At 40.4% G+C, this 23,093-nt stretch overlaps 1 protein-coding gene across 15 annotated transcripts in view; it reads left to right on the top strand.

Moving 5' to 3' along the window:
- Positions 1-23,093, top strand: part of BAZ2B (bromodomain adjacent to zinc finger domain 2B) — a 142,467-nt gene that overhangs the window by 91,492 nt on the left and 27,882 nt on the right. For 6 of the 15 annotated variants that reach the window (XM_064155448.1, XM_064155482.1, XM_064155457.1 and 3 more), the window contains 15 exons: positions 996-1,056; positions 1,610-1,718; positions 1,981-2,082; positions 7,851-8,061; positions 9,370-9,462; positions 9,575-9,636; positions 10,367-10,432; positions 11,161-11,226; positions 13,899-13,943; positions 14,199-14,231; positions 15,437-15,502; positions 17,261-17,401; positions 18,188-18,442; positions 19,649-19,863; positions 21,182-21,256. In XM_064155448.1, coding sequence (XP_064011518.1) covers positions 996-1,056; positions 1,610-1,718; positions 1,981-2,082; positions 7,851-8,061; positions 9,370-9,462; positions 9,575-9,636; positions 10,367-10,432; positions 11,161-11,226; positions 13,899-13,943; positions 14,199-14,231; positions 15,437-15,502; positions 17,261-17,401; positions 18,188-18,442; positions 19,649-19,863; positions 21,182-21,256 — 1,600 coding nt within the window. The remainder of the gene's footprint in view (positions 1-995; positions 1,057-1,609; positions 1,719-1,980; positions 2,083-7,850; positions 8,062-9,369; positions 9,463-9,574; positions 9,637-10,366; positions 10,433-11,160; positions 11,227-13,898; positions 13,944-14,198; positions 14,232-15,436; positions 15,503-17,260; positions 17,402-18,187; positions 18,443-19,648; positions 19,864-21,181; positions 21,257-23,093) is intronic. The other 9 variants (XM_064155476.1, XM_064155466.1, XM_064155541.1 and 6 more) reach the window with 6 other exon arrangements.

Below are 23,093 nucleotides of genomic sequence, written 5' to 3'. Positions count from 1 at the left end.
GTGACCAGCTTCATATTTTCCCCTGAAACAGGCCTATTCATTAGAAAGTTTGTAAAAAAATTCCCAGGCATTAGGAGTAATCCAGGTTGTTAAGATTATGTTTTTTTCCTCAGGAATCTGTTTTGATTTCTATTGCTTTGAAAAAGCTCATAGCAGATTTTTGTCCATTCACAGAGGTGGGAGATAGAATAATTCGGTTTTGTGTCCTTGTTTTACCTGCAGTACTTTTTCCTAATAAGAATCATCAGAATACAATTAAAATAGTTTTGTGTCCATTTTACTTACAGCTGGTCTGATGCTGAAGAGTGTCTCTCCTCTGTATCTCATTTTCACTGGACAACTCCTTTTTTCAGTTCACTTGTGTTTGGGCAGGATCATCAAGTCTAAGCATCAGCCCAACATCACCATGCCCACTACACCATGTCCCCAAGTGCCAGGTCTATACAATGGGCTTTTTCTTAATGCCTTCAGGGACTGTGATTCCACAGCCTTCCTGGGCAGTCTGTTCCAATGAAAAGAAATTTTTCCTTGTGTCCAACCTAAACCTCTCCTAGCACAACTCGAGGCTGTTTCCAGCTAGTTACTTGTGGGAAGAGACTGTTTTAGAAGAAGAGGTTAGAGGAAACTTCAAGGAAAATGTATTTCAAAAGGAGTCAGGCATTGGAACAGGCTGCCCAGGCAGGTGGTTGAGTCACCAGCCCTGGATGTGTTTAAAAGTCATTTGAGTGCGGTGCTTAGGGATGTGATCAAAGGTGCACCTTGTAGAGAAGGGATATCAGTTGGACTTGGTGATCCTGAGGAGCTTTTCCAACATGAATATTCCTGTGATTCTGTCCCTACAATTTCATTAATTTTCTTGGTACTTGAGGTATGTCATGGCTAGAATGTAAAAAGGATTTGTCTTTAGGGGATGTAAGGATAAAAATTGTGTTTTAGGAAGATGTTGTTTTCATTTTGTGAGTTCTCTTAGGTGTTAATCAGAAATTCTCTCTTAGGTATTTCAAAGAGACGAAGAGTAGCAGATGAACGTGAGCTGCGTGTTCCTCTGGAGTACGGGTAGGTGATGTATATGTACATGCCTGGTATTCCTTAGAGGGAGGTAGTAAGGCACTACATCCAAAAGTCACTCAGTAAAGAAACAACAGCTTATCATTGTTTGAAGCTGAATAAAAAGGAAAGGGCTCCAGTGATACAGATTTCCAGCCCTCTGTTTTTAAATGCCAGCATATTTCATATGCTATATTTTTTTTTTGTGCATTCAATTTGCTGTTTTACAATCACAACCTGTTCCTTAGCAGTTTTGCCACTGGAAATTGATTCTGATGGTTAGCTCTGAGCCAGGGCAGATTTCAAATAACTCCCTGAAATCTAGTTCTAAGCTGTTTAAAATCTGGCAATGTGTAAGTAGCCCGATGGCAGTAAATCCATGCATAGCCAGAATTTGGACAGTCTCCATACCACTCAACTCTGTGTTTGCCTATTTGATTTAGAATGCTCTTGTTACGTTTTTTAGGTATGTGCCTTTTTGCTTTCATGTAAAAATCTTCACCAGACATCAATTAATTGTTTCTTAAAAAGTGTATTTTTGTATGCAACTATTTCATGTTAGCTGGCAAAGGGAAACCCGAATAAGAAACTTTGGTGGCCGCCTTCAAGGAGAAGTAGCATATTTTGCACCTTGTGGAAAGAAGCTGAGACAGTATCCTGAAGTAGTAAAGGTACATTCCTGCTTTCTAACTTCTGTGTTCTAATGCTACTGAGCATGCCTGCAATTAAATTACCATTTTTTCCCCCCCTTCAATAAAGATACTTACTTCAAAATATCTTGTGATGTGAGGCGTAATGTATCTCAGTCCGTTCCTGTAAATGCATATCCCTCGATAGAATATGCAAAGCATTACACTCGCCAAGTTAGCTGTACATCAAAGCTAGGTTGTAATTATTTACAAGCTGAAGTGGAAAAATATGTGATTTTTTCAGTATCTCAGCAGAAATGGAATAATGGATATCTCAAGGGACAATTTCAGCTTCAGTGCAAAAATAGGAGTGGGTGACTTCTATGAAGCCAGAGATGGACCGCAGGTATCTGCTTTTTAAAAAGTAAAGTCTTTGATCCAAGGAGCAATAACTTAAATTTAGGTGAAATAGTTTTTGCTACAATCTGAAGCATTGCTGGTTTTTAGTTAATTCTTTCTAAACATGGTGTGTATTTCTTAATAGTAGTGATACTGGGGTACCAAGAGCTTGATCCTGGACAGTGTTGAAAACTGCTCCTCTCAGTGATTTTTACCAGGAGGCTGCAGGAGTTCAACATGCCTTATGATCAACTCTGGTCATGGATTTGTTTCATATCAAAGAACTCTGAGCTACATATTTTATTCAGAAATATCTGGTCAGATAAAGCTTCATTTCTTCTTTTGCTGTATAAACAATGTATGTGTCTATGTTAAGTCACACTCTTTTCATGTGTTTGTGTGCGTGATCCCTATAAAATACATGTTTAAGTAGAAGTGTTTCCTTTGTTGAGAATACAGTCAGTGCTTCCTGGAGTGTGAGGTTTGTAAAGGAGGGAATGCTGAATTTATAGCACTTGTGCTTTTTAAAAACACTTAGACTTTGTGTAGATAAACCACTCAAGGGTAAGTAGAATTAGAATTCTGAAGGAAAGTAATGCTGCGTTTGTGCCACATCTTCTTACTGAATTTTGGTCACACTCTTGTTGCTTCAGGATATGCATAAAAGTTTTTGGACTTCTGTCAGTGAATGTGTTTGGATTTTTTGGGTTTTTGTTTCTTTTTAAAGATAAGTATTTTGAACATGCTGCTGTGGGGATAGGGACACATGTGATAGTCTTGACAGTCTGGACTTCAGGATCTGGTTAAGCCTTAGGTCCTTGGGATAGCCTGTAGAAATGTGTAACATTGGCGTAGTATAAAGTGTAGGCTGGATGTTAGGAGGAAGTTCTTCACAGAGTGATTTGCCATTGGAATGGGCTGCCCAGGGACGTGGTGGAGTCACTGTCCCTGGAGGTGTTCAAGCAAAGCCTGGGTGAGGCACTTAGTGCCATGGTCTAGTTGACTGGCTAGGGCTGTGTGCTAGGTTGGACTGGATGATCTTGGTGGTCTCTTCCAACATGGTTGATTCTATGAAAGCAATACAGAGTTCATGGGAAGAAGCATATCCTAGAAGTAGCTTCCTGATTCATGGCTTGCAGGGTAAAACCTTGCTAAACCTTCTTCACATTTGGCCTTCATAAAACAATTACAAGTTCATGTAGTTGTGAATTTCCTAACATAACTGAATCGAAGGAATTGTGAGGAATTGAAATAATTCCTCACACTGTGAACATTACTCAGTATGAGAAGATCTGCTCTTATATTACCCTCTTAAGTGTTTCGTGTCTGTTGCTCACACTCATTAGTCTTACCCCTTCTCTGGTCTATCTCTTCTCCTCTTTTCAGTCCATGAAACGTTTGTAGATTTTGTGCTTTTGTACTGTAAAACTTAAGAATGAAGGCATTGGGAAGAGCAGGTTTCTGTTGGCAGCAATGGTAATGTGAATATTACTGAGTTGGTGTACACCTCAATGCAGTTTCCACTTGTATAGTTTGTGGTAGGTTCCTTTGAGGTTCGGTTAGACAAAAGGAGATTGTTTTCTTGCCAAGTGGGACTGAGAACTGCTCTTCCAGGTGTACTAAAAAATATTTGCATGTTATGTATGAGATTTTGAAAGGAAAGATTATAATGTAAACAGCAGAGTTACGCTCAGACTGATAATGTGGGCTTAGTAAAACAGTACTGATTCTGATCCTTCATGAAGAGAATTTGTACCCTTCTATCCAACTTCAAAACAATAGGTGATAATCATGTCTGGAGGTAACTTCAGGAATTGTATTTCTACCTTTTAAAAGTATTTTGATTATTCTGTATAGCCTTTCATGGTTCCCTTTTTTGGTTATATATTTCTGTCATCTTTTGGGACATGCAGCAGGGTAAGTTTTGCAAAGCTTAGAAATGGAACAAGATGCAAAGAACATTATCAAAGGGCTAAGGAAGTTGTATTGGAGAATCACCTACAGTCATGGAATAGTAGGGTTAGAGGAATGTTTAGAATTTGACAAATGAGGCAGGACTTCAGGAAACTTTGAAGTGCTGTAGTTTAGAAAAGGTAGTGTCAGTGTGATTTGGGATGACACAAAGAGCATGGATCCTTGTGACTTGGAGTAATATGGATTGGAATACTGTATCAGGAAGAGGTGGAAAAGAGTGTTCTGCAGTGATACTGAGCTGTGCCCCAGCTTGCTGGCTTTGATTAATATGTAACATCAAGAGTATCTGTCACAGAGGTTGTAAGGGACCATTAGAGGTCACCAAACCCCTCTGCTCAAGAAAGGGTCACCTAGAGCCAGCTGTTTAAAATTTCTAAGGTGAGAGACCCTACAACCTCAGTCACCTTCACGGTGACAAAGTGTTTTCTGATGGACAGAGTGTCTCCTCCTATGTTTTAGTCTGTGACCACTGCCTCTTGTTCTGTCATGGGGTCCTTCTGAAAAGAGCATGGCTCCATCCTCTGCACACTCCTGTCAGGTATTTATCACATTGATGAAATCCCCCATGGCCTCCTCTTCTCCAGGCTGAGCAGTCCCAGCTCTCTCACCCATTCCTTTCATAGGTTCATTATGCAGTTAGAGAAAACTTGATTCTTCATGCAGCTCCATTTTAGTTGAAGATTTAACACTAGTAAGGGTAAAATACAGACCTTTTAACTTGGATATATCTCTCTAAGAGTAGGTAAACATGGCATGACTTTTTTTTTGCCAGTTAAGATTTGTGTAGAGCTGTAAAAATAATGGTTTGCATTGTCTTTTGTGTTTGTTTGTTTTTTTCTTTTTCCCCAATGCTTGTCCAGGAGTGCAGCTGAATTCAGGAACAGGAGAGGAAGAAAGTCCTTAAAGTACTTTTCCCTATCTCCTTAGTGTGAAGTAACTCCTATGCACATTAGTCTTTCTCGGTGTGATTTTGGTGCTGCCTCTGAACAAATACAGTTCATCTTTGCAACATGTTAAGTCTACCTATTTTTAGTCAGTTCCTAAGCTGCTTTTTACCTAAAAGACTTGCTCAGTGAATAAGTATCTAGAAGTCTGAAATGTTTCTTGCAGATGCAATAGAAATACCATGCAAAACAGCATATGTGTTTGTAACAGAGGAGCAATTACTTGCTTCCTGTTCTAGAAACTGGAATTTAGAATGTTTGCTCTGGTCTGAATTCTGTAATTCAATCTGGAAAGCTTTGTTGTTCGTGCTTTTTTTTTCAAATCTCAGATGAAATTCATTAAGGTGTCTGCTTCTTGGGAAGCAGTGGTTTTGTTCCTTAGTTTGGTTAACATACTTTGGGCTTGATTCTGCTTCTACCCATAGTTTTCCTTCCCTAGAGGTGTTCAAGAAAAGCCTGGATGAGGCACTTAGTGCCATGGTCTGGTTGTCTGGCTAGGGCTGGGTGCTAGGTTAGACTGGATGATCTTGGAGGTGTCTTCCAACCTGGTTGATTCTATGATTCAAGAGCCAGCTCCATGGCAGGATATTTTCACCCATGGATGCTTCTCTTTTTCTCTGAATTTTGTTTTTCCTGTTTTTTCCCTTTCCTTCCCCCTGGCACTTGCAGTTTGTGGAGTAAAACTTCCTGGGTGAAAGCTTGTAGATGCTAAGTCCAACATTAAATATAGCTTATGTTGCTCAATGGATTGAACCTGGGATAAATTTTAAGTTGAGTGTAAGACTTGTGGAAGTTGAGTGTAAGACTAACTGAAAGTGCATGCTTAAGTAGTATTCTGAAAGACAGGAAACAAATTAACTTCTTGTTAAAGTGGTAGAGGTGACTGTTGTGGATGAGAAGGTCCTTAATGATGCATTGTACACAGGATGATATGGTCATGAGTCTGAACAGCTTTGTTTTAGGAACACAGTGAATAACAATGCTCTTTGGAATGCCTCTAAACAAAGTGGAGTTGTATTTTTGGGATGGTGTTAACTGGGAGAGACTGAGACTTAAAAAGGTATCTCTGGATACCAATAGCTTCCTTGGGATCTGAATTTCAGTTTCTTTAGCAAAATGCCATTTATTTTGTTAAGTCTTTCATTAAACATTTGTAGTTATCAACAATGACAAGAAACAACTGAATTATAAATTGTCAGAATAAGCAAATAAAAATATTTTTTATGGTGCAGCAGATTTGATGTATGTATGGATGTGAAAACTTGAGTAATGCAACTGTAATTTTTCTGAACAGATAATGAATGTGTTTTGTATGTTACCAGCTTTCATCCTTGCTTTAGCAGACGTTTTCAAAATCTTTTACAACCCTTTTAAAGGCAAATCATGGAGTAGCTCTGAAGGGTACTTCACTTAGGTTTTTGTTTCGCCCTACACTTTTCAAAACCTTGGGAAAATGGCAAAGACATTACAACTTTGAAATACTTACATTCAGTCAAGTAGGATCAGATGGACCATGCTCCTGTTAATGTTCAGGAGGTGCAATAAGCTCTGCTTTTCATCACTTAAAGCCGTTTCTCTGTGAAGGCCAACGTGGATGTTTGTATTGGAAACTATTTCAGTATTTGTTTTTGAGACACTACAAAAAAGCAGTGTTAGTAGTGAAGGGGTTGAATGTATTGCTGGGTGTTTGGTTTATTTAGAGACTGTAGGTAAGGTTTCAGTTCAGGTAGGTGGATTGTTTAAAGTTACAAACTTCAAGCTAAACCAAATTTTCTTTCAGTGGATGAAGGGAGAATTAAGTTTTACTAAATAAAACTTCAGGATTGAAATGATTTCTGTGTTTTTCAACTCGGTTGTTGGAATCTGCACCACCCCAGAAGGCAGCATTTGACAATATGCTGCTGCATTTGCTCCTTCTGTATGTCACAATGTCTGTAAACACTAAGAGTTGGAAGATGATGACTCGTAGCTCAACACTTTTTTTTTCTTCACATTACACAGTGGATGATGTGAAAGCAGAGCAGTTTAATTTTTGAGTTTATGTGATAAGGAAGAATATATTTTGCCTTTTAAGGGAAGTTGAGCAATATGTGATTTGGTCAGAAATTCTTAACAGTAATGCAGTATTGGCATACCTGGTTAGATGGTAATTGCATGTCATTGAATAGTCTTTGAAATCTTGCACGGTGGTGTAATTTACAGCAGTTTGCAGTGATACATTCTCAGTATATAGCTTCTGGGCATCATCAAAGCATCACAGTGCCCAAACAGTACATCACAGTGTATTTTACATCTACAACTTGTTTTAGAAGAGTCCCTCTTGCTGTTCATGTTCTCAAGTCCAGAGAAGGGTGACAATGCTGGTGAGAGGCCTTGAGCACAAGCCCTATGAGGAGAGGCTAAGGGAGCTGGTATTGGTTAGCCTGGAGAAGAGGAGGCTCAGGGGTGACCTTATTGCTGTCTACAACTACCTGAGGGGTGGTTGTGGCCAGGAGGAGGTTGCTCTCTTCTCTCAGGTGGCCAGCGCCAGAACGAGAGGACACAGCCTCAGGCTGCGCCAGGGGAAATTTAGGCTGGAGGTGAGGAGAAAGTTCTTCACTGAGAGAGTCATTGGACACTGGAATGGGCTGCCCGGGGAGGTGGTGGAGTTGCCGTCCCTGGGGCACTTCAAGGCAAGGTTGGACGTGGGACTTGGTGCCATGGTCTAGCCTTGAGCTCTGTGGAAAAGGGTTGGACTTGATGATCTGTGAGGTCTCTTCCAACCCTGATGATACTGTGATACTGTGAAGTGCCTTATATTTGCTGTCCCTATTCAAAAATCTTGTTTGTAATGCTTGTGAAATGTGTCAATTAAAAGGGTATGCAGTGGTGTCTTCTGAAGGAAGAGGAAGTCATTCCCCGTATCAGAGCTATGGAAGGGCGTAGAGGACGACCACCAAATCCAGACAGGCAGCACACTAGAGAGGAGTCAAGAGTGAGGCGACGCAAAGGCCGGCCGCCGAATGTTGGCAGCTCTGAATTTCTAGACAGCACTGATGCAAAGCTCCTGAGAAAGCTGCAGGCTCAAGGTAAGAAGTTGTGTATAGGGAGTTAACATGTTTTCTCATGAGGAGTGATGTATTTTACTAGGATGCTGACATAAGTTTTAGTTTGGAAATTTGGGACATGCTTTTTTTGAAGGCTTTGGCTTCTTCAAGATGAATAACTGCACCTGTGATTCAAAGGGAGAAGCATGTGTAAGGTCTTACTCTGTAGTTCATTTAGATGTATACAATCTTAGAAAAGCAGGCATCCAGCAATCTGGTTACCACTGATGTATTTCTTAAATTGGCAAAAATGATCAGACCTTTGTTTTCCCCTGTATCAGCTCAAACAATAGTGGACCTAGAAACTGAGAACTGAACTTGGCATGTATGTGAAGCTTTTGGCTATTCTGGGCTTAACACAGGAGTGCTTAAATGTTGCTCAGTACAGCACGTAGTAGCTGAAAGAAAAGATGGGCTGTCTGACTTGTCACTGTTGTTTGCAGTGTTGGTGTTTGTTCCTATCTGTCCTTGAAGCTCTGTATAACAGAGATTTTATTTTCCAACTACTGGTTCTGTTTCAGTTAAGGTGTAGCTTCTTCTGTGTAGCTGTGCACCCCTTCTTCTTGTGGTGTGCCAGTTTACAGTGCCCTTGCTATCTACACCATCATCCTATCTTTACATGCATTTTTTTTCCATATATTTGCCTGTGTTTTGGTGGTTGCAGAAGAAGCTGGCAGTATTTTGGAGAATGTTCTCAAATTGGTCCTGAACCTCAGTCCTTCACAAAGCAAGTTGAATTGAACCTCCATAAAGTCATCCTTACAACTGTCTTACATCAGTGTGTTCATGCACAGTTCATGAATGTTTCATAAACATTCTCCCTTAAAGTAGTAGAGTACTTTAGGGAGAGTGGCTGGCTGTAGGTAGCCACAGTAAAGAGAAGTGTGACCCACATAAGTGTGCTCTTACTGCATTGCTGAGAAAGGAATAGATGCTGACATGAGGTGACTTACAATGTAAACAGTAATTTAAGCCAGATGTTTTCTGCTTTAAAAGGAAAGAATAAATCAGACAGCATTATTGGCTCGATGCTATTGCCTAATAGATGACTTTTTCCCTCAAACCCAGTATTTTCCTGTATGTAGATGATATTTGTGTTCATTTTTTGCTGTTGATGTAGTTACTAATACATCAGATATCATTAAAAGCAGTTGATGGCTAAATGTTGTCAAGACAAATGTGTGCAGAACAAACCCACTGTTTTCTCTATTTTTACCTCCCCCCAAAGGTCTGCAGTATGAGCTGTATCTTTACTGTTTTTATGAACTCCATATTTCCTTGTTGTAACAGAAATAGCCAGGCAAGCAGCACAGATCAAGCTACTGAGAAAACTCCAGAAGCAGGAGCAAGCTCGAGCCGCTAAAGAAGCGAAGAAACAGCAAGGTGAGTGTAACTTGGGGAGGTTTGTGTGTTTTGAAGAGCAGTGATGAAAAGTTTGCTGCCTCTTGTCATGGTCTGCTGGTAGTTACTGTTTTCCTTTGCTTCTGTTTGTTAGCTATTATGGCAGCTGAAGAAAAGCGAAAGCAGAAGGAGCAGATAAAGATCATGAAGCAGCAGGTAAACTTCATGTGATTGTCAAATACATTGTAAATAATCTTTTGGCTTATTAAATTAGGGGTATTTAAATTACTGAGTAAATTAGGTATGCAGATTATGAAGTGAATACAAATCAGTTTTTAAAGAGTGCAAAGTTTGTATTACTTAAAATTCTAAATGCTCTTTATGTCATCAGGACATAACATTTCTGTCAGTGTTGATTTTAAGTCACCAAACATATGTACAGTATCAGTAAGAGAATAACAAAAATTGTAACAACAGATTTGAATAAATGAGCAAAAATTTCTGCGGTTTGAGAATCTGAAAGTTTTGTAAAGGGAATCTTTTGCATCCAAAGTTACTTTTGTGCGATTGGGTTTTTTTATATTCAATCTGATCAGTATGAAGCTTGCTGCAGAGTATGGAAATGGAGTACTTTGGCTGGTAGTAGCCAAAAGACAAGGGCTTTAGCTTTCAGTGTAAAAACAGTTTTTTTTAGTATTGAGTATCATTATTGCTTTGGGGTTTTACCCTCTCACAGCATCAGAGAACCTTTTGAATGTAGGAAAAGTTGACTTGAGTAGTCCAATTGAACCTGTGGAATTAGCGTGTATGCGTAGTAGAGATTATTTCTGAACCAGAATGAAAAGAATGCCAAAGTATTGTTTAACCCTTTTATGCTCAACATTCTTTTTCATACCATAGTAGCATTTGTAGAGGCTTAAAGGGAATAACTTGCTTCCCCTTGTAGGAAAAAATTAAGCGCATCCAGCAAATCAGAATGGAGAAAGAACTTCGAGCTCAGCAGATTTTAGAGGTAAAAATAATGAATTAATACAACTTTTGTGTTGCCCTTTTAAAGAATGTTGTATGTTAGTAGTCACTCATGCAGTTAGGTATGTAACTGAAGGCAGCTCTAAGAACTTGGACTACTAAAGGCTGGTTCAAAAACTTGTGTTAAAGTATTTTCCTTAAACAAATGATGTGACCTAAATCTTGCAAATGCTCACTTGAATTCCTGACTTCCTGTGGTTAGTCTTGTATTTGCTAAAGTTAACAGAATGACTGTTCCTGTGCTAGAAAACAAGGCTGCAGCAGTAGGATGTTCAAGTAGTGTCATGCTCTGCTCTGCATGAAGTGCAGTAGAGTTAAGGTGCTAAGTTTATACAACTGCCAGAGCATACTGGTGTGCTGTACTGCTAGTGAGCTAGCAAAAGTAGATGGCTGGTTTTCAAGTCTCCATTCAAGAGAAATCATTGGTAATCTTTCTGCCATTTAGATTGTATTGTTTCAGTGTATACTTAACCTTCTTGGTTATAATAGCCAGGTGAAGCCAATTTGAGTGGGACTTGAAATTCTGGTTTGGTTTTCAGCAAGTAAATAAACCCTGAACTGACTGAATATGAAAGCTGCATTGGGGAAATCTGTTGCAATGAAAATGATATGTGATGATGTGATGACTTTTAAAGGCATGTAAGTTTATTTCTAGTCAGATTGTTTTCAAGTTGTGATGGTGTTGTTGTGTGACCTGTTTTGCATGCACAGGCAAAAAAGAAAAAGAAGGAAGAAGCAGCAAATGCCAAATTATTGGAGGCCGAAAAGCGAATAAAGGTTAGTTTAGAGAAGCTCCAAATCAAGAACTGTGTTATTGTGCACAACTGTAGAATAATAGAATTGGTATGTTTAGAAAAGACCTCTAAGATGAAGTCAACCTAACACCAGCATCACCATTTAACCATGTCCCAAAGTGCCATGTCCACACGTTTCCTCAGCACCATCAGGGGATGGTGGTGACTCCACCCACCTTTCTGGGTAGCTTATTCTAATGCCTCAACCACTATTGCAGGAAAGAAATTGTTCCTAATATCCAACCTAAACCTCCCCTGGCACAATTTCAGGTGGTTTTCTTGTTGTATCACCTGATACTAGGGAGAAAATACCAATCCCCACCTCCCTGCAACATCCTTCCAAGAAGTTGCAGAGAACAGTGAGATCTTCCCTCAACATCTCCTCTTCTTCAGACTAAACCAGCCCAATTAATTGCTGGCTCATGTTCAGCCATCTGCCAGCGAGCACTCCCAGGTCCTTTTCTGCTGGGCAGTTTCCAGCCTCCCTGCCCCAAACCTGTAGCATTGTGACCCAACTGTAGGACCCAGCACTTGGTCTTGTTAAACCTCATAGAAGTGACCTTGGCCCATTAATCCAGCCTGCCTAGGGCCCTTTGCAGAGCCTTCCTACCCTCCAGCAGATGAACACTCCTGCCCAACTTAGTGTCATCTGCAAATATGCTGAGGATGCACTCAGTTCTCTCATTAAGATCACTGGTAAAGATGTTAAACAAGACTGGCCCCAGTACTGAGCCCTGGGGAGTACCACTGGTGACCTGCCACCAACTGGATTTAATTCTATTCCCCACCACTCTCTGTGTCCAGCTATCCAGCCACTGTTTGATCAGCAGAGTGCACACCCATCCAGGCCACAGCAGTCATTTTCTCCAGGGGGATGCTGTGGAGGATGGTGCCAAATGCTTTACTGAAGTCCAGATAAACAACATCCACAGCCCTCATCCATGCAGCAGATCATCTTGTCATAGAAGCAGATCATACTTGTCAAGCAGGACGGGCCCTTCATGAACTCATGCTGACTGGGTCTAATCACACAGTTAACCTGCATGTGCTTTGTGACCTTTCCTGCCACTGAGGTCAGACTGGCAGGTCTGAAGTTCCCCAGGTCCTCCTTCTGGCCCTTCTTGTAGATTTGTGGCCATATTTGCCAGTTTCCAATCAAGTGGGGCCTCCCCAGTTAGCCAGGGCTGCTGGTAAGTGGTGGAAAGTAGCTTGGTCAACGCTCATTACCCTTGAGTGTTTGGCATCCAGATGCAGAGACTTGTGTTTGTCTTAAGTGGTGCAGTAGGTCACTGAGCATCTCCTCTTGGATGATGGGGGCTTCATTCTGCTCCACATCCCTACGTTCCAGCTCAGGCAGCTGGGTATCCAGCAAATAACTGGTCTGACTACTAAAGACTGAAGGTAGTGAGTCTCTCAGCCTTTTCCTCATCCTTGACCACTGTGTTGCCTTCTGCATCCACCAGTGGACAGAGATTCTCCTTAGTCCTCTTTCTGGTGCTTTTGTGGAAGAATTTTAACAGTGGAAGCCAGATTAATTTCCAGCTGGGCCCTTTCACTTTTCTCCCTGCATAGCCTCATGACAATCTTGTAGTCATCCCAAGTGTCCTACTCCTTGTTCTGATGCCCACAGACTCTTTTTCACTCTAAGCAGCAGCCAGATCTTTCTGTTGAGCCAGGCCCCTTCTTCCCCACCAGCTGAGCTTTCAGCACATGGGGACAGCCTGTTCCTGTGCCAGGTAATGCATGTAGAAAAGCAGGAAATTTGGAAGAATATTCATTGCTAATGGAACTGTGGATACAGCCTGTGAAGAATGCAGCCCATGCTTATATAAACATGCACAGAAATTTCTGTGTAGAATCATAGAATCAACCAGGTTGGAAGAGACCTCTAAGATCATCCAGTCCAACCTAGCACCCAGCCCTAGCCAGTCAACTAGACCATGGCACCAAGTGCCTCATCCAGGCTTTTCTTGAACACCTCCAGGGATGGTGCCTCCACCACCTCCCTGGGCAGCCCATTCCAATGCCAATCACTCTCTGTGAAGAACTTCCTCCTAACATCCAGCCTATACTTCCCCTGGCACAACTTGAGACTGTGTCCCCTTGTTCTATTGCTGGTTGTCTGGGACAAGAGGCCACCCCCCACCTGGCTACAACCTCCCTTCAGGTAGTTGTAGACAGCAATGTGGTACATGCATGTGCACATGGGATAGACACAGTAATGTTTTCATGTGCCATTGCCAGGAGTTTTGCTCACACTGCACTAGGTTTGCATAACTCAAGATGCTCGTGCAGGAGCATTGTTCACTGTACTCTTTGAAGCAGTCTGTATTAGAAAAAAATTAGCCTGAACAAGTGTAGCCTTTTCTAGACTGTGTGCATGCAGGAGTACAGAAGTCTCTTACAGGGGCTGGGAAAGACAGTTACAGATATACTTCTGTCACTGCTGTGGCAGTCTGGGTGTATTTTATCATGGGCCTCCCAGCTCAGTAGACTGTCAGGTGTACACTGTGTACTGTCTGCTTACTTTTGGGAGGGCAGAGAAGTAAGAGTTTAATTCAGATGTGCTGCATTAATATGGTAAAAATACACATCTTACTGAGTAAGTTGATTTTGAGGGATACTTTAAATACTTCTTTGTTCTTTTGTTTTAAGGAAAAAGAGATGCGAAGGCAGCAAGCTGTTCTTCTGAAACACCAGGTTGGTAGATGTGCAGTTGACCAGACAGACAGAATGCCAGTTGTGAACTAACTTAAGCTGTGTGGTGGGGTGGTGGGGAGGCAAATCTTCAAAACAGGCCCTTTAAAAATTCCTGGGTTTGATTCCTGCACAAATTTTCTTTCGCTTAATGATTTATTGCTCTGCTCTGGTATTGGGGTCTTTTGGGGGATTATAAAGTGGTTTTATGACTTTGTGATTTCTGTTTCATAATGTTGTGCCAACTCTTTCTGCCAGGAGTTGGAGAGGCATAGACTAGATATGGTATGGGTATGTTTATTTTTGTACATCTAACACCGCATTGTGATTTGGTTGTGATATGGTTGTCATAGCAATGCATAAAATGTAGCACTGGCTGCTGTCATATTACATACTGCTGCATGGCTTTACAGCACAGTGCATTGCATACATCTGCTTGTCTTGTCTGTTGAGGGAAAAAAACAAACAAACCATGTCTTGAACATGTGTAGAAATTGAACATGGCAATAAGTAAAGAAGACTTTTTTTAGTTTCTAAACTAGATATCTGTGTTGCTTATGTCCCAGTAGAGATTGGACTGCTGTTTATAATCAGGGATGGATGGAGGCAAAATTAATAGGTGGTAGTTTGATAATTTTCAGAAGCCTTTTCCCATTCACTGGGAATTAGTCCAGATATTTTCAGTACAATTTGAATCAGTCTGTTTTAGAACTCAGAGATGATGTCTTCCTTAAGTTTGCTAGGTCCTGAGGAAGTTAGCTTTCAGTCAGTGGTGAATACCTAAGAAGTAAACAGTGAAAAGTTTGGCTGCTACTCTAACTTTGCTGAATTGGATGATCAAACAACCTTAGCCTTTACTGGGGCCAAGATTTGCTCTTCAGTTTTTAAGGCAGAAAACATATCCTTAGTGCTCTGGAATACAGCTCCTTAGTGATTGGAAGTTACTGACATGATCTGCTCTGAGGGAGAGGCATCAGTAAATACAAGTGTTGTTGCACGTGTGTATGCAGCACCACTGGCTCCATTAAGACTGATCTGGAGCTGAGAAAATTAATTATACTAATTTGTGGCTTGGTTACAAAAAGTTAACATTTTCAGAGTTTGAAAATGGCCACTTAAAATTTCTGCTGAATTGGCTGCTGAAGAAGTAAATTGCAAGTTCCATAATAGCAGATGTAAGGTAACTGACCTGTTCCAGCCAACCATTATGCTTTTTGTTCTGCCAGCTTATGAAGGAGCATCACAACTGACCATAAGTAAACCTGTATGCTTCTTTTTTACACTGTCTCCATGTTCATTGCTTTACCTTTTTGCTTTTGATTGTTCTTGTATTTGCTTTCTAAACCTGAACTAAAACATGCACAGACTTGGCCATCCTTGTCCTATATTTAGTATTTACTGTGACTTGTCTATTAATGCTATAAATTTGTTACTCAGCTTTTTTACCTATTTGAAAATGTGGGTGAGTTTTATCCTAATCTTACCTGCTTCAATAGGAACGAGAAAGGAGAAGACAACACATGATGCTTATGAAAGCCATGGAAGCACGTAAAAAAGCAGAGGTGAGTATTAACCTCTGACAAGTTTGAGGTCCTCATGGTTTCATTCTGCAGCGATCAGTAGAAAAGCAATGTCTTTGTATGTGTAGTTTTGCTATTAGGCTGGCAGGACAAGAAGCAATAGGCACAAATTGAAATGCAGGACATTCTGTTTAAGCCTTTTTACTTTGAGACTTATTGTTGAACACAGGCATAGATTGGACCAGGTACCTTGTGGAGTTGTAACCTGCTGTAGCTGATACTGCCTGTGGGGGAAACAGTGTTGGGTACAGCACGAACACAAGGATAGGGTCTGGATGATCTCAAGAGGTCCCTTCCATACTTAGTGAATCTAAGCAAAAGTAAATAGTAATTGCATAGTCATATGAGAGTCCCTGATACTCCCTGGAAAGGAAGTTTTATTTTCTCTTCTTCACATTGCTCACTTGTATAAGAAGAATAAAGACTTGATCATACTGACTTGCTGAGCAGGTCTTCCTCAAAATTTACCCCTCACAGGGGTAGAAATTCATCTCTTATATTCTAGTCCTGGCTTCTTAAACTTGCAGATTTTGGACCATGATGAAGCCAAGAAAATAGGATTATGAGACCTTAAGAATTTAACTTTTTCTCCTTCAGGAGAAAGTACTGGCTGTGCTACAGAAAAACAGATGTTCCATTTCCTGGTTTACTTCAGATATGTCAGAAATTCTGAACCAAGGGATGGAGAAGCCTAAATGCCTATGGGTCATTTTGTGTACAGTCATTGTACTTTATCCATTTCTGAATCTAGTTGCTTAACTTGTTTTCATTTTTGAACACGGTGACATTACACTGGTAACAAAGACCTGGCTGATTTAAATTTCCAGAACTTCAGGCTTCTTTTGATGCTGATCATCTAAACATCTAGCTACTTGCTTCTGATTTGTTAGTGAAAACAAGACTGTTTCCAAAAGAGCTTCCCTTTCCTTGTAATTAGGGCTGCTTCTTCTGCTGTTTCAACTTATCAAAATGTAGTGTATCGCAGAAGGACCTGATAACATTTGATTATTCTGAGCATCAGTGCTAAAGATTAAATACATATTCTGTGCTATTAAATTGGGTGTTTGTTTGGCAACTGAATTAAACTGCTCCTTTTGAAGTACTGCAAAATAGCAATGCTTTTCATAATTCAAGTTATTACTTTGCTTACCAGTAAAGGAGTTCTGGATACTTCCCTTGGGGCAGACAGGGAGTACAAGAAACTGGTAGTCTGGCATATCCTAACCCCAAATCCATCATGGTATTTTCACTGAGTCAGCTAATCAGGCCTTTAAATTATAGAATCATAGAATCAGCCAGGTTGGAAGAGACCTCCAAGGTCATCCAGTCCAACCTAGCACCCAGCCCCATACTCTTAACCATAGCGATGCAACAAAAGACTGAAGTTGCCCTGAGCTGAAGATAATGTAAAAGTGGTTTTGCATTAGAACTTGTTCTTAAAACCAGTGGAAAGGTTTTAATTTTGCCAGAAGGTTACAGCAGGAACTCACCTATCTGAAATGTTACTCCAAGCAAACTCGATGCTCATTGTCACGTGGAGAGGAAAGGAAAAAGTGGATTTTCATTTGCTCACAGTTCCATGTTTTCTTCTGTCTCTGTAGTTTCCCCTTTCCCTTCTGCTTGAATGCAGATTCCTTAATTGCTGTGGTAATTACATAAATGGTACTTTTCAAATCAGGTTGTTCCACTGTTAAGTGTAGTACCTGAGTTTTATTTTCTGCCCTTTTAATTCTACACAAGGAAAAAGAACGACTGAAGCAGGAGAAACGTGATGAGAAAAGATTAAACAAAGAGCGGAAACTGGAACAGCGAAGATTGGAACTAGAAATGGCCAAGGAGCTAAAGAAGCCTAATGAAGACATGTGCTTAGCAGACCAGAAGGTAACCCTAGCAGTGTAAACTTATTTTCCTGCCTCTTGTTTCTGTATTTTGTCATTGTGTCACTAAGTTTTTTCTTGCAGCCATTCCCAAAGCATTCAAGTTTCAGTCTAGATAAGTATTTGAGATAAATATGTATATATAGATATAAATACAAGTTACTACAGACATTAAAGTAGCATACATTTAGTTAATGAAAAGCACTTCGTTTAAAAGTGGCCTGCTTCCCAAAAAGCACTTGCATGATTGCTTAAAAGGGGGAAAATCAATTACTCTGATCTAGTTTCACAGCAGGAATATGCATCATGTCTCAGTATATAGGCACTAGACAAAGCTTTTTCTCAGATGTGCAGCTACTCTAAGCTGTTACTATAGAACACATGCTATCCTACTCTTTGGTGTTCTTAATTTTTGCCTATCAGGACTTGATGTACCCCAGGTTCAAGCCCTCTCTTCTCAAAGAATTTCCTCTCCTCATGTCCCCCAAATTTTTCTAACTGCCTTTTAAAGTTTGGCTCAGAATAGAGCCTGAGAGCATCTTCTGGCCAAAAAATAAGTACTTATTAATCTCTCTCCTCCTTAAATGTGTGAAAAGGTAAATGTGCTTCAGCTTTAAATTGAATTTCTCGTGTGGGTTGTGCAGAGGCAGCTTCTCTTTAGCCTTTACCTTCTAGCATTTGTCACACTAGGTTGTATGGACCTACCAGCCCATTTCCCTAGCTGGTGTCAAAAACAGTCTTCTTTTGAAATATGCTACTGATTCTGCCACTGCTGTTCTTTGCCTTTCAGCCTTTGCCAGAGCTGCCTCGCATCCCAGGCCTCGTTCTGGATGGAAGCACATTTTCAGACTGTCTCATGGTAGTGCAGTTCCTGCGTAACTTTGGTAAAGTTCTTGGCTTTGATGTGAACGTGGACGTCCCTTCCCTGAGCGTTCTGCAAGAGGGTTTGCTAAACCTAGGGGACAGCATGGGAGAAGTGCAAGACTTACTTGTAAAGCTTGTCTCTGCAGCTGTTTGTGATCCAGGACTCGTTACAGGATACAAGGTGGGGGGAAAAAAAAGGCCAGATTAAACATGCTGCTTTTGCTAATGTGTTCTTCATAATGCATCTTTGACACCTCTGATTTCCATTCTCTTTCCCAGTTCTTCTCTCTGCTGTCACTATTCAAAGTCACTCAAGACTTTCTGTGTCCTGTCAGCCTTGTAATTTTCCAGAAGGGATATTTCTGACCATTTTCAGAGAATTACAATACTGCCTAGATTGGAAAAGGCCTTTAAGAACATTAATTCCAATCACTAGGCTAACATAGAGAAGTCCTAGACTAAACCATATCCCTAAGCCCTGCATCTACACAACTCTTAAATGCCTCTGGGGGTGGGGACTCCACCACATCCCTGGGCAAGCCATTCCCGGGCTTGATAACTCTTTCAGTGAAAACAGTCTTCCTAATGTCCAGCTTCAGCTTCCTTTGGTGCAAGTTGAGGCCATTTCCTCTTACCCTATCACTTTCAGAGAGTTGTAGAGAGCCAGAAGGTCTCCTCTCAGCCTCCTTTTCTCCAGGCTGAACAAACCCAGCTCTCAGCCACTTTCTGTAAGACCTGTTTTTCCAGATGCTTCACCAACTTTGTTGCCCTTCTGGACATGCTCCAGCCCCTCAATGTCCTTGCAGTGACAGGTCCAAAACTGTACCCAATATTTGAGATGCAGCCTCACCAATGCAGAGTGCAGGGATTTTCTTTACACTCCCTTGTTTGCATTTGAACTTTTCTGTGGGACATTATCACATCTGTGGCCATGTATTTTTACACCTTTCTTTTTTTTGCTCCCCTTTTATTTTTTCCCTCATGTTATGCCCAGTGACTATCTTGCCATTTTTTTTCCTCCAAACTCTGCTCTCAATGTCACTTCAGCAAAACTGCTTCACTTGTGATTCTTTATTATCTTTTCTTAAGCCAACATAGATATTTTCTACTCTATAACTCTACATAACATGTTCCACTTAAGACTACAACCTTTTCCATTTAATCTATTTCATTATCTCTGCTCTTAAAAACTTAGAGGTGAAGATGTTCTGATTTATTACCCTGTTCAAGATTTATGTTTGAGTAAAGAGAAATGCTTTTGAATATCCTTATGTAAAAATGCAAACAAACTCATCCCACTGTGCTATAGGCAATGCTCCACCCTACAGAGAAAAGCAATTGTTTTGTCTTTAAATGTGATTGATTGAAACATCTTTATTTGTTTTAGGCCAAAACTATTCTTGGAGAACACTTACTGAATGTTGGTATCAATCGAGATAATGTGTCTGAGATTCTGCAGATATTCATGGAGGCTCATTGTGGGCAAACTGAGCTGACAGAGAGCTTGAAGACAAAAGCTTTTCAGGCACATACTCCAGCTCAGAAAGCATCAGTTCTTGCTTTTCTTGTCAATGAGTTAGCCTGCAGCAAAAGTGTAGTAAGGTAAGATCTTTCCCAAAAGCGCCTGTGAAAATGAAAGTCTCAATATGTTCTAGATCAAAAGTACTGCATGCACTGTTACAGGAGGCTTCCTGATGTTCTTACAATGGAAGCTGAAATTTGCTGTCCTACCAATTCTTAGCTATATGTGCTTCTGATAAGATAGGAGAGTGGAACTTTGCCATGTTTGGTCTCTTTAAGTCTGTTTTCAAAGCTTACTCCAAAATTTCTACACCTGTTTTGGGGTATATGATGAGGCTGATTACAGAGAAATTCACTAGGTGTTCTAGGGAACAGTTTGGAAGAACTGTAGAAGGCTTCTGCAGTGCTCCTGTTCCTTTTTTAACTCTCTCCAGACCTCTTTTTGCCCAAATACTTGTACCTAGTGTCATAAGCTGAGGTGGCAAGCCTGATTTATTACGGTGCTAATTCAAGCAGGTGTATGCTTTATTTGTGGTCAGACATACATAGCATGCCTGAAGTAAAAAAAACCAACCTGCATTAAACAACCTTTGAAAACCCAACAATGTGCAATTAATTTACTTAATTTACACCATGTGTACTTAAATACTGTGGTAAAGTTTTTTTCATCACTGGAGAGCTGTTTTGCTTCCTGGTGAATTCTCCTGCTTTTGCTGTACAGTACTGCAAAAGTGAATCAAGACTGTGTAAGGCAAGAAGGAAAGAGATGTTCCATATCTTCCAAAGCTGAAGATTACTATAATCATCTGAAAGGTTGAGGCTGAAATGTCTCAGAAGTAGGCTTACAGACTGTTGCTGTACTGGCTTGCTTCTCCAAGTGCTGTAGTGAAAAGTGGCTGTAGTTTGTAGATCATGTGGAGTCACCATCCCTGGAGGTGTTCAAGAAAAGCCTGGCTGAGGCACTTGGTGCCATGGTCTAGTTGACTGGCTAGGGCTGGGTGCTAAGTTGGACTGGATGATCTTGGTGGTCTCTTCCAACCTGGTTGATTCTGTGGTTCTATACTTAGAAGACCGTGGATGTAGCAGTGACAACTTTGTTTTCAGTGCAGGGCTTTGTGGCACACATTCAGCTGGAGGCTTGACACTCAGTTAGATTTATGGAAAAAGAAGTAAAATTCTTTGCTATGCTTCTTACAGAAAGAAGGCTGACATGGTACTGTAAATAAAGACTGCCTGACATAGACACAGCAGTTCAGCATTGGAGTTCCCTAGCTTTAAGATCACTCACTTGAAACATTTTTCCAAGGGAATTCTTTAAGACAAAGTATCTGCATGTAAATGTATTCTCAGGAAAAGATGTGAAAGTTCACAGTTAATGGATTATTTTGTCTTTTGACAGCGAAATCGATAAAAACATTGATTATATGTCAAACTTAAGGAGAGATAAGTGGATGGTTGAAGGCAAACTTCGGAAGTAAGTTTCGTTTCCTTAAATATTTTACAACGTGTTGCTTTCTTGCATTTGCTCAGATACACTGCCATACAGGCAGTTGGTTCTAAGGACAAAATTAGCTGATGCAGTTACAGGTTTACCAAGAAGCTGCTAAATGAACTGCTTGATTAGGATGGGCGTGGATTTAGAATAATGCAGAACTGTTTTTTCACAGTCCACGAAAGGTGCATGAGACCCAGAGGGAGTGTACCTCAGAATTGAAGAAAAAGTAAAGTTCATTTTGTATTCTTTGGAAGGAAAAAATGTTTGGAGTATTGCAGGAGCTGTCAGATTGCTGCTGGCATTATTATCAAGGTTGATTTGGACCTACCATAATTACTGATGTTCATTCTGAAAGGCATGCTAAGATGTGGTTTCCATGCGACAACTGCCAGTTGAATTCTGTGTTGTGTTATCTTAGTGTTTCCCATCTGTCAGTGTTGCATTGTTCCCTGTAGCTAGGGATCATTTGTAGAGTGCAAACTTTGAGATATTTTTTGTGTTTTTATTTAAGGAAAAACTGGAACTTTTTAGGGGTTGTCAGTTTCATATCCACTGTTCTCCCATCCTACAAGACAAAATTCCATACAGCAAGCATAACTGCTCCAACTACCAGGAAGCTAGAAGGCATAAAAGTCATGAATCACAGGGGGTAAAAATACATAGCCAACCTTGACTTTCTTTTTTTAACTTAGTCATCTTTACCTCTTTCTAGGAATGGTGAATCCTTTCTTGGTCTTTGCTTTAGGTACTTGTGTTTCTAATGTCTCCCTTTTTTCCCTTTAATGTACCTCAGAAGGAAGAAGGAATGAAGTAAAGAAGAAGGACAAGAGGGAGGTAGAGGAAAAAATCAGGCCAATAAAAATAACTTCTTTACTAATACTGCAGATTTCAGTCTGCACAAGGTTAATATTTTATCTTTTAGGACAATCCAAAATACCTTTCCTTGTCTTCATCTGTATCCTCTCTCTAGGATGTAGTTTTAAAAGTATTTCTGAAGTTCTGATGTAGCTAACTGTCCACTCGTGGAATGGAACCTTTACCTGTCCTTGTCTCCTTAGCCACTGCTTAGTCTTTCTCTCCCTCCATCAAACTGTAAGTACTTGTAGATGTAGGATCCTCCCTTTTCTTCATGATCTCCATTTTCTTAGCTTTCAAATAGTTGGCCTAATACCCTGAAGTCCCAAGCCCTTCTTTCTGTCTACAGTCTTTTCTCTCTATTCCCTGTTTTCCTCTCATGTGATTTTTGAGTTTCAGTAGTGCTGTCCCTATTTTTGAGCGTAAGTATCGTGGGGCTGCTCAGAAACATTCTTCCACTTCCTTGAATTCACTGGATGTGATAAATCTCATCTTTGGTTCAAAATCTTTGGGGTTTCCACTATTTTCTGGTGAAATCCCAGAATCTATTTGTAAGAGCCTTTGATCAATTTTAAAGAAGGTTTCCTTCTTGATTAAATCTGTTGGTGTTTTTTCATAAGCTGTGCAGCTCTTCTGGCTCTTCTGTCCATTTCAGGCTTCCATTTGGTCATTTTTCTGCTTTAAGACTTCACTCTTATGCATGTTATCTTCCCCATCCATTCCAGAGCTTAGTCTAGTTTTTAAGCATCCCAGGCCCAAACAGTTCTGCTGAGTGTCTGGGGTCTTGACTACTCATCATGTGATCAATGGATGAGCAACCCATCATACCTGGGAAAAAGTGTATAGTGGAAGAATAAGAGATACTGAGGAATGGTGGGTTTATTTCATCTCAGCCTCAGTGGTTAGCCACTGTTTGTTGTGGTAAATCTTCATCCCCACTATGCCCAGACTGGCTTGAAGT

This window comes from Pogoniulus pusillus, chromosome 2 (assembly GCF_015220805.1).
Source record: "Pogoniulus pusillus isolate bPogPus1 chromosome 2, bPogPus1.pri, whole genome shotgun sequence".
NCBI lineage: Eukaryota > Metazoa > Chordata > Aves > Piciformes > Lybiidae > Pogoniulus > Pogoniulus pusillus.
Note: the sequence above shows the minus strand (reverse complement) of the source record. Positions and strands in the feature narration are given on the sequence as shown.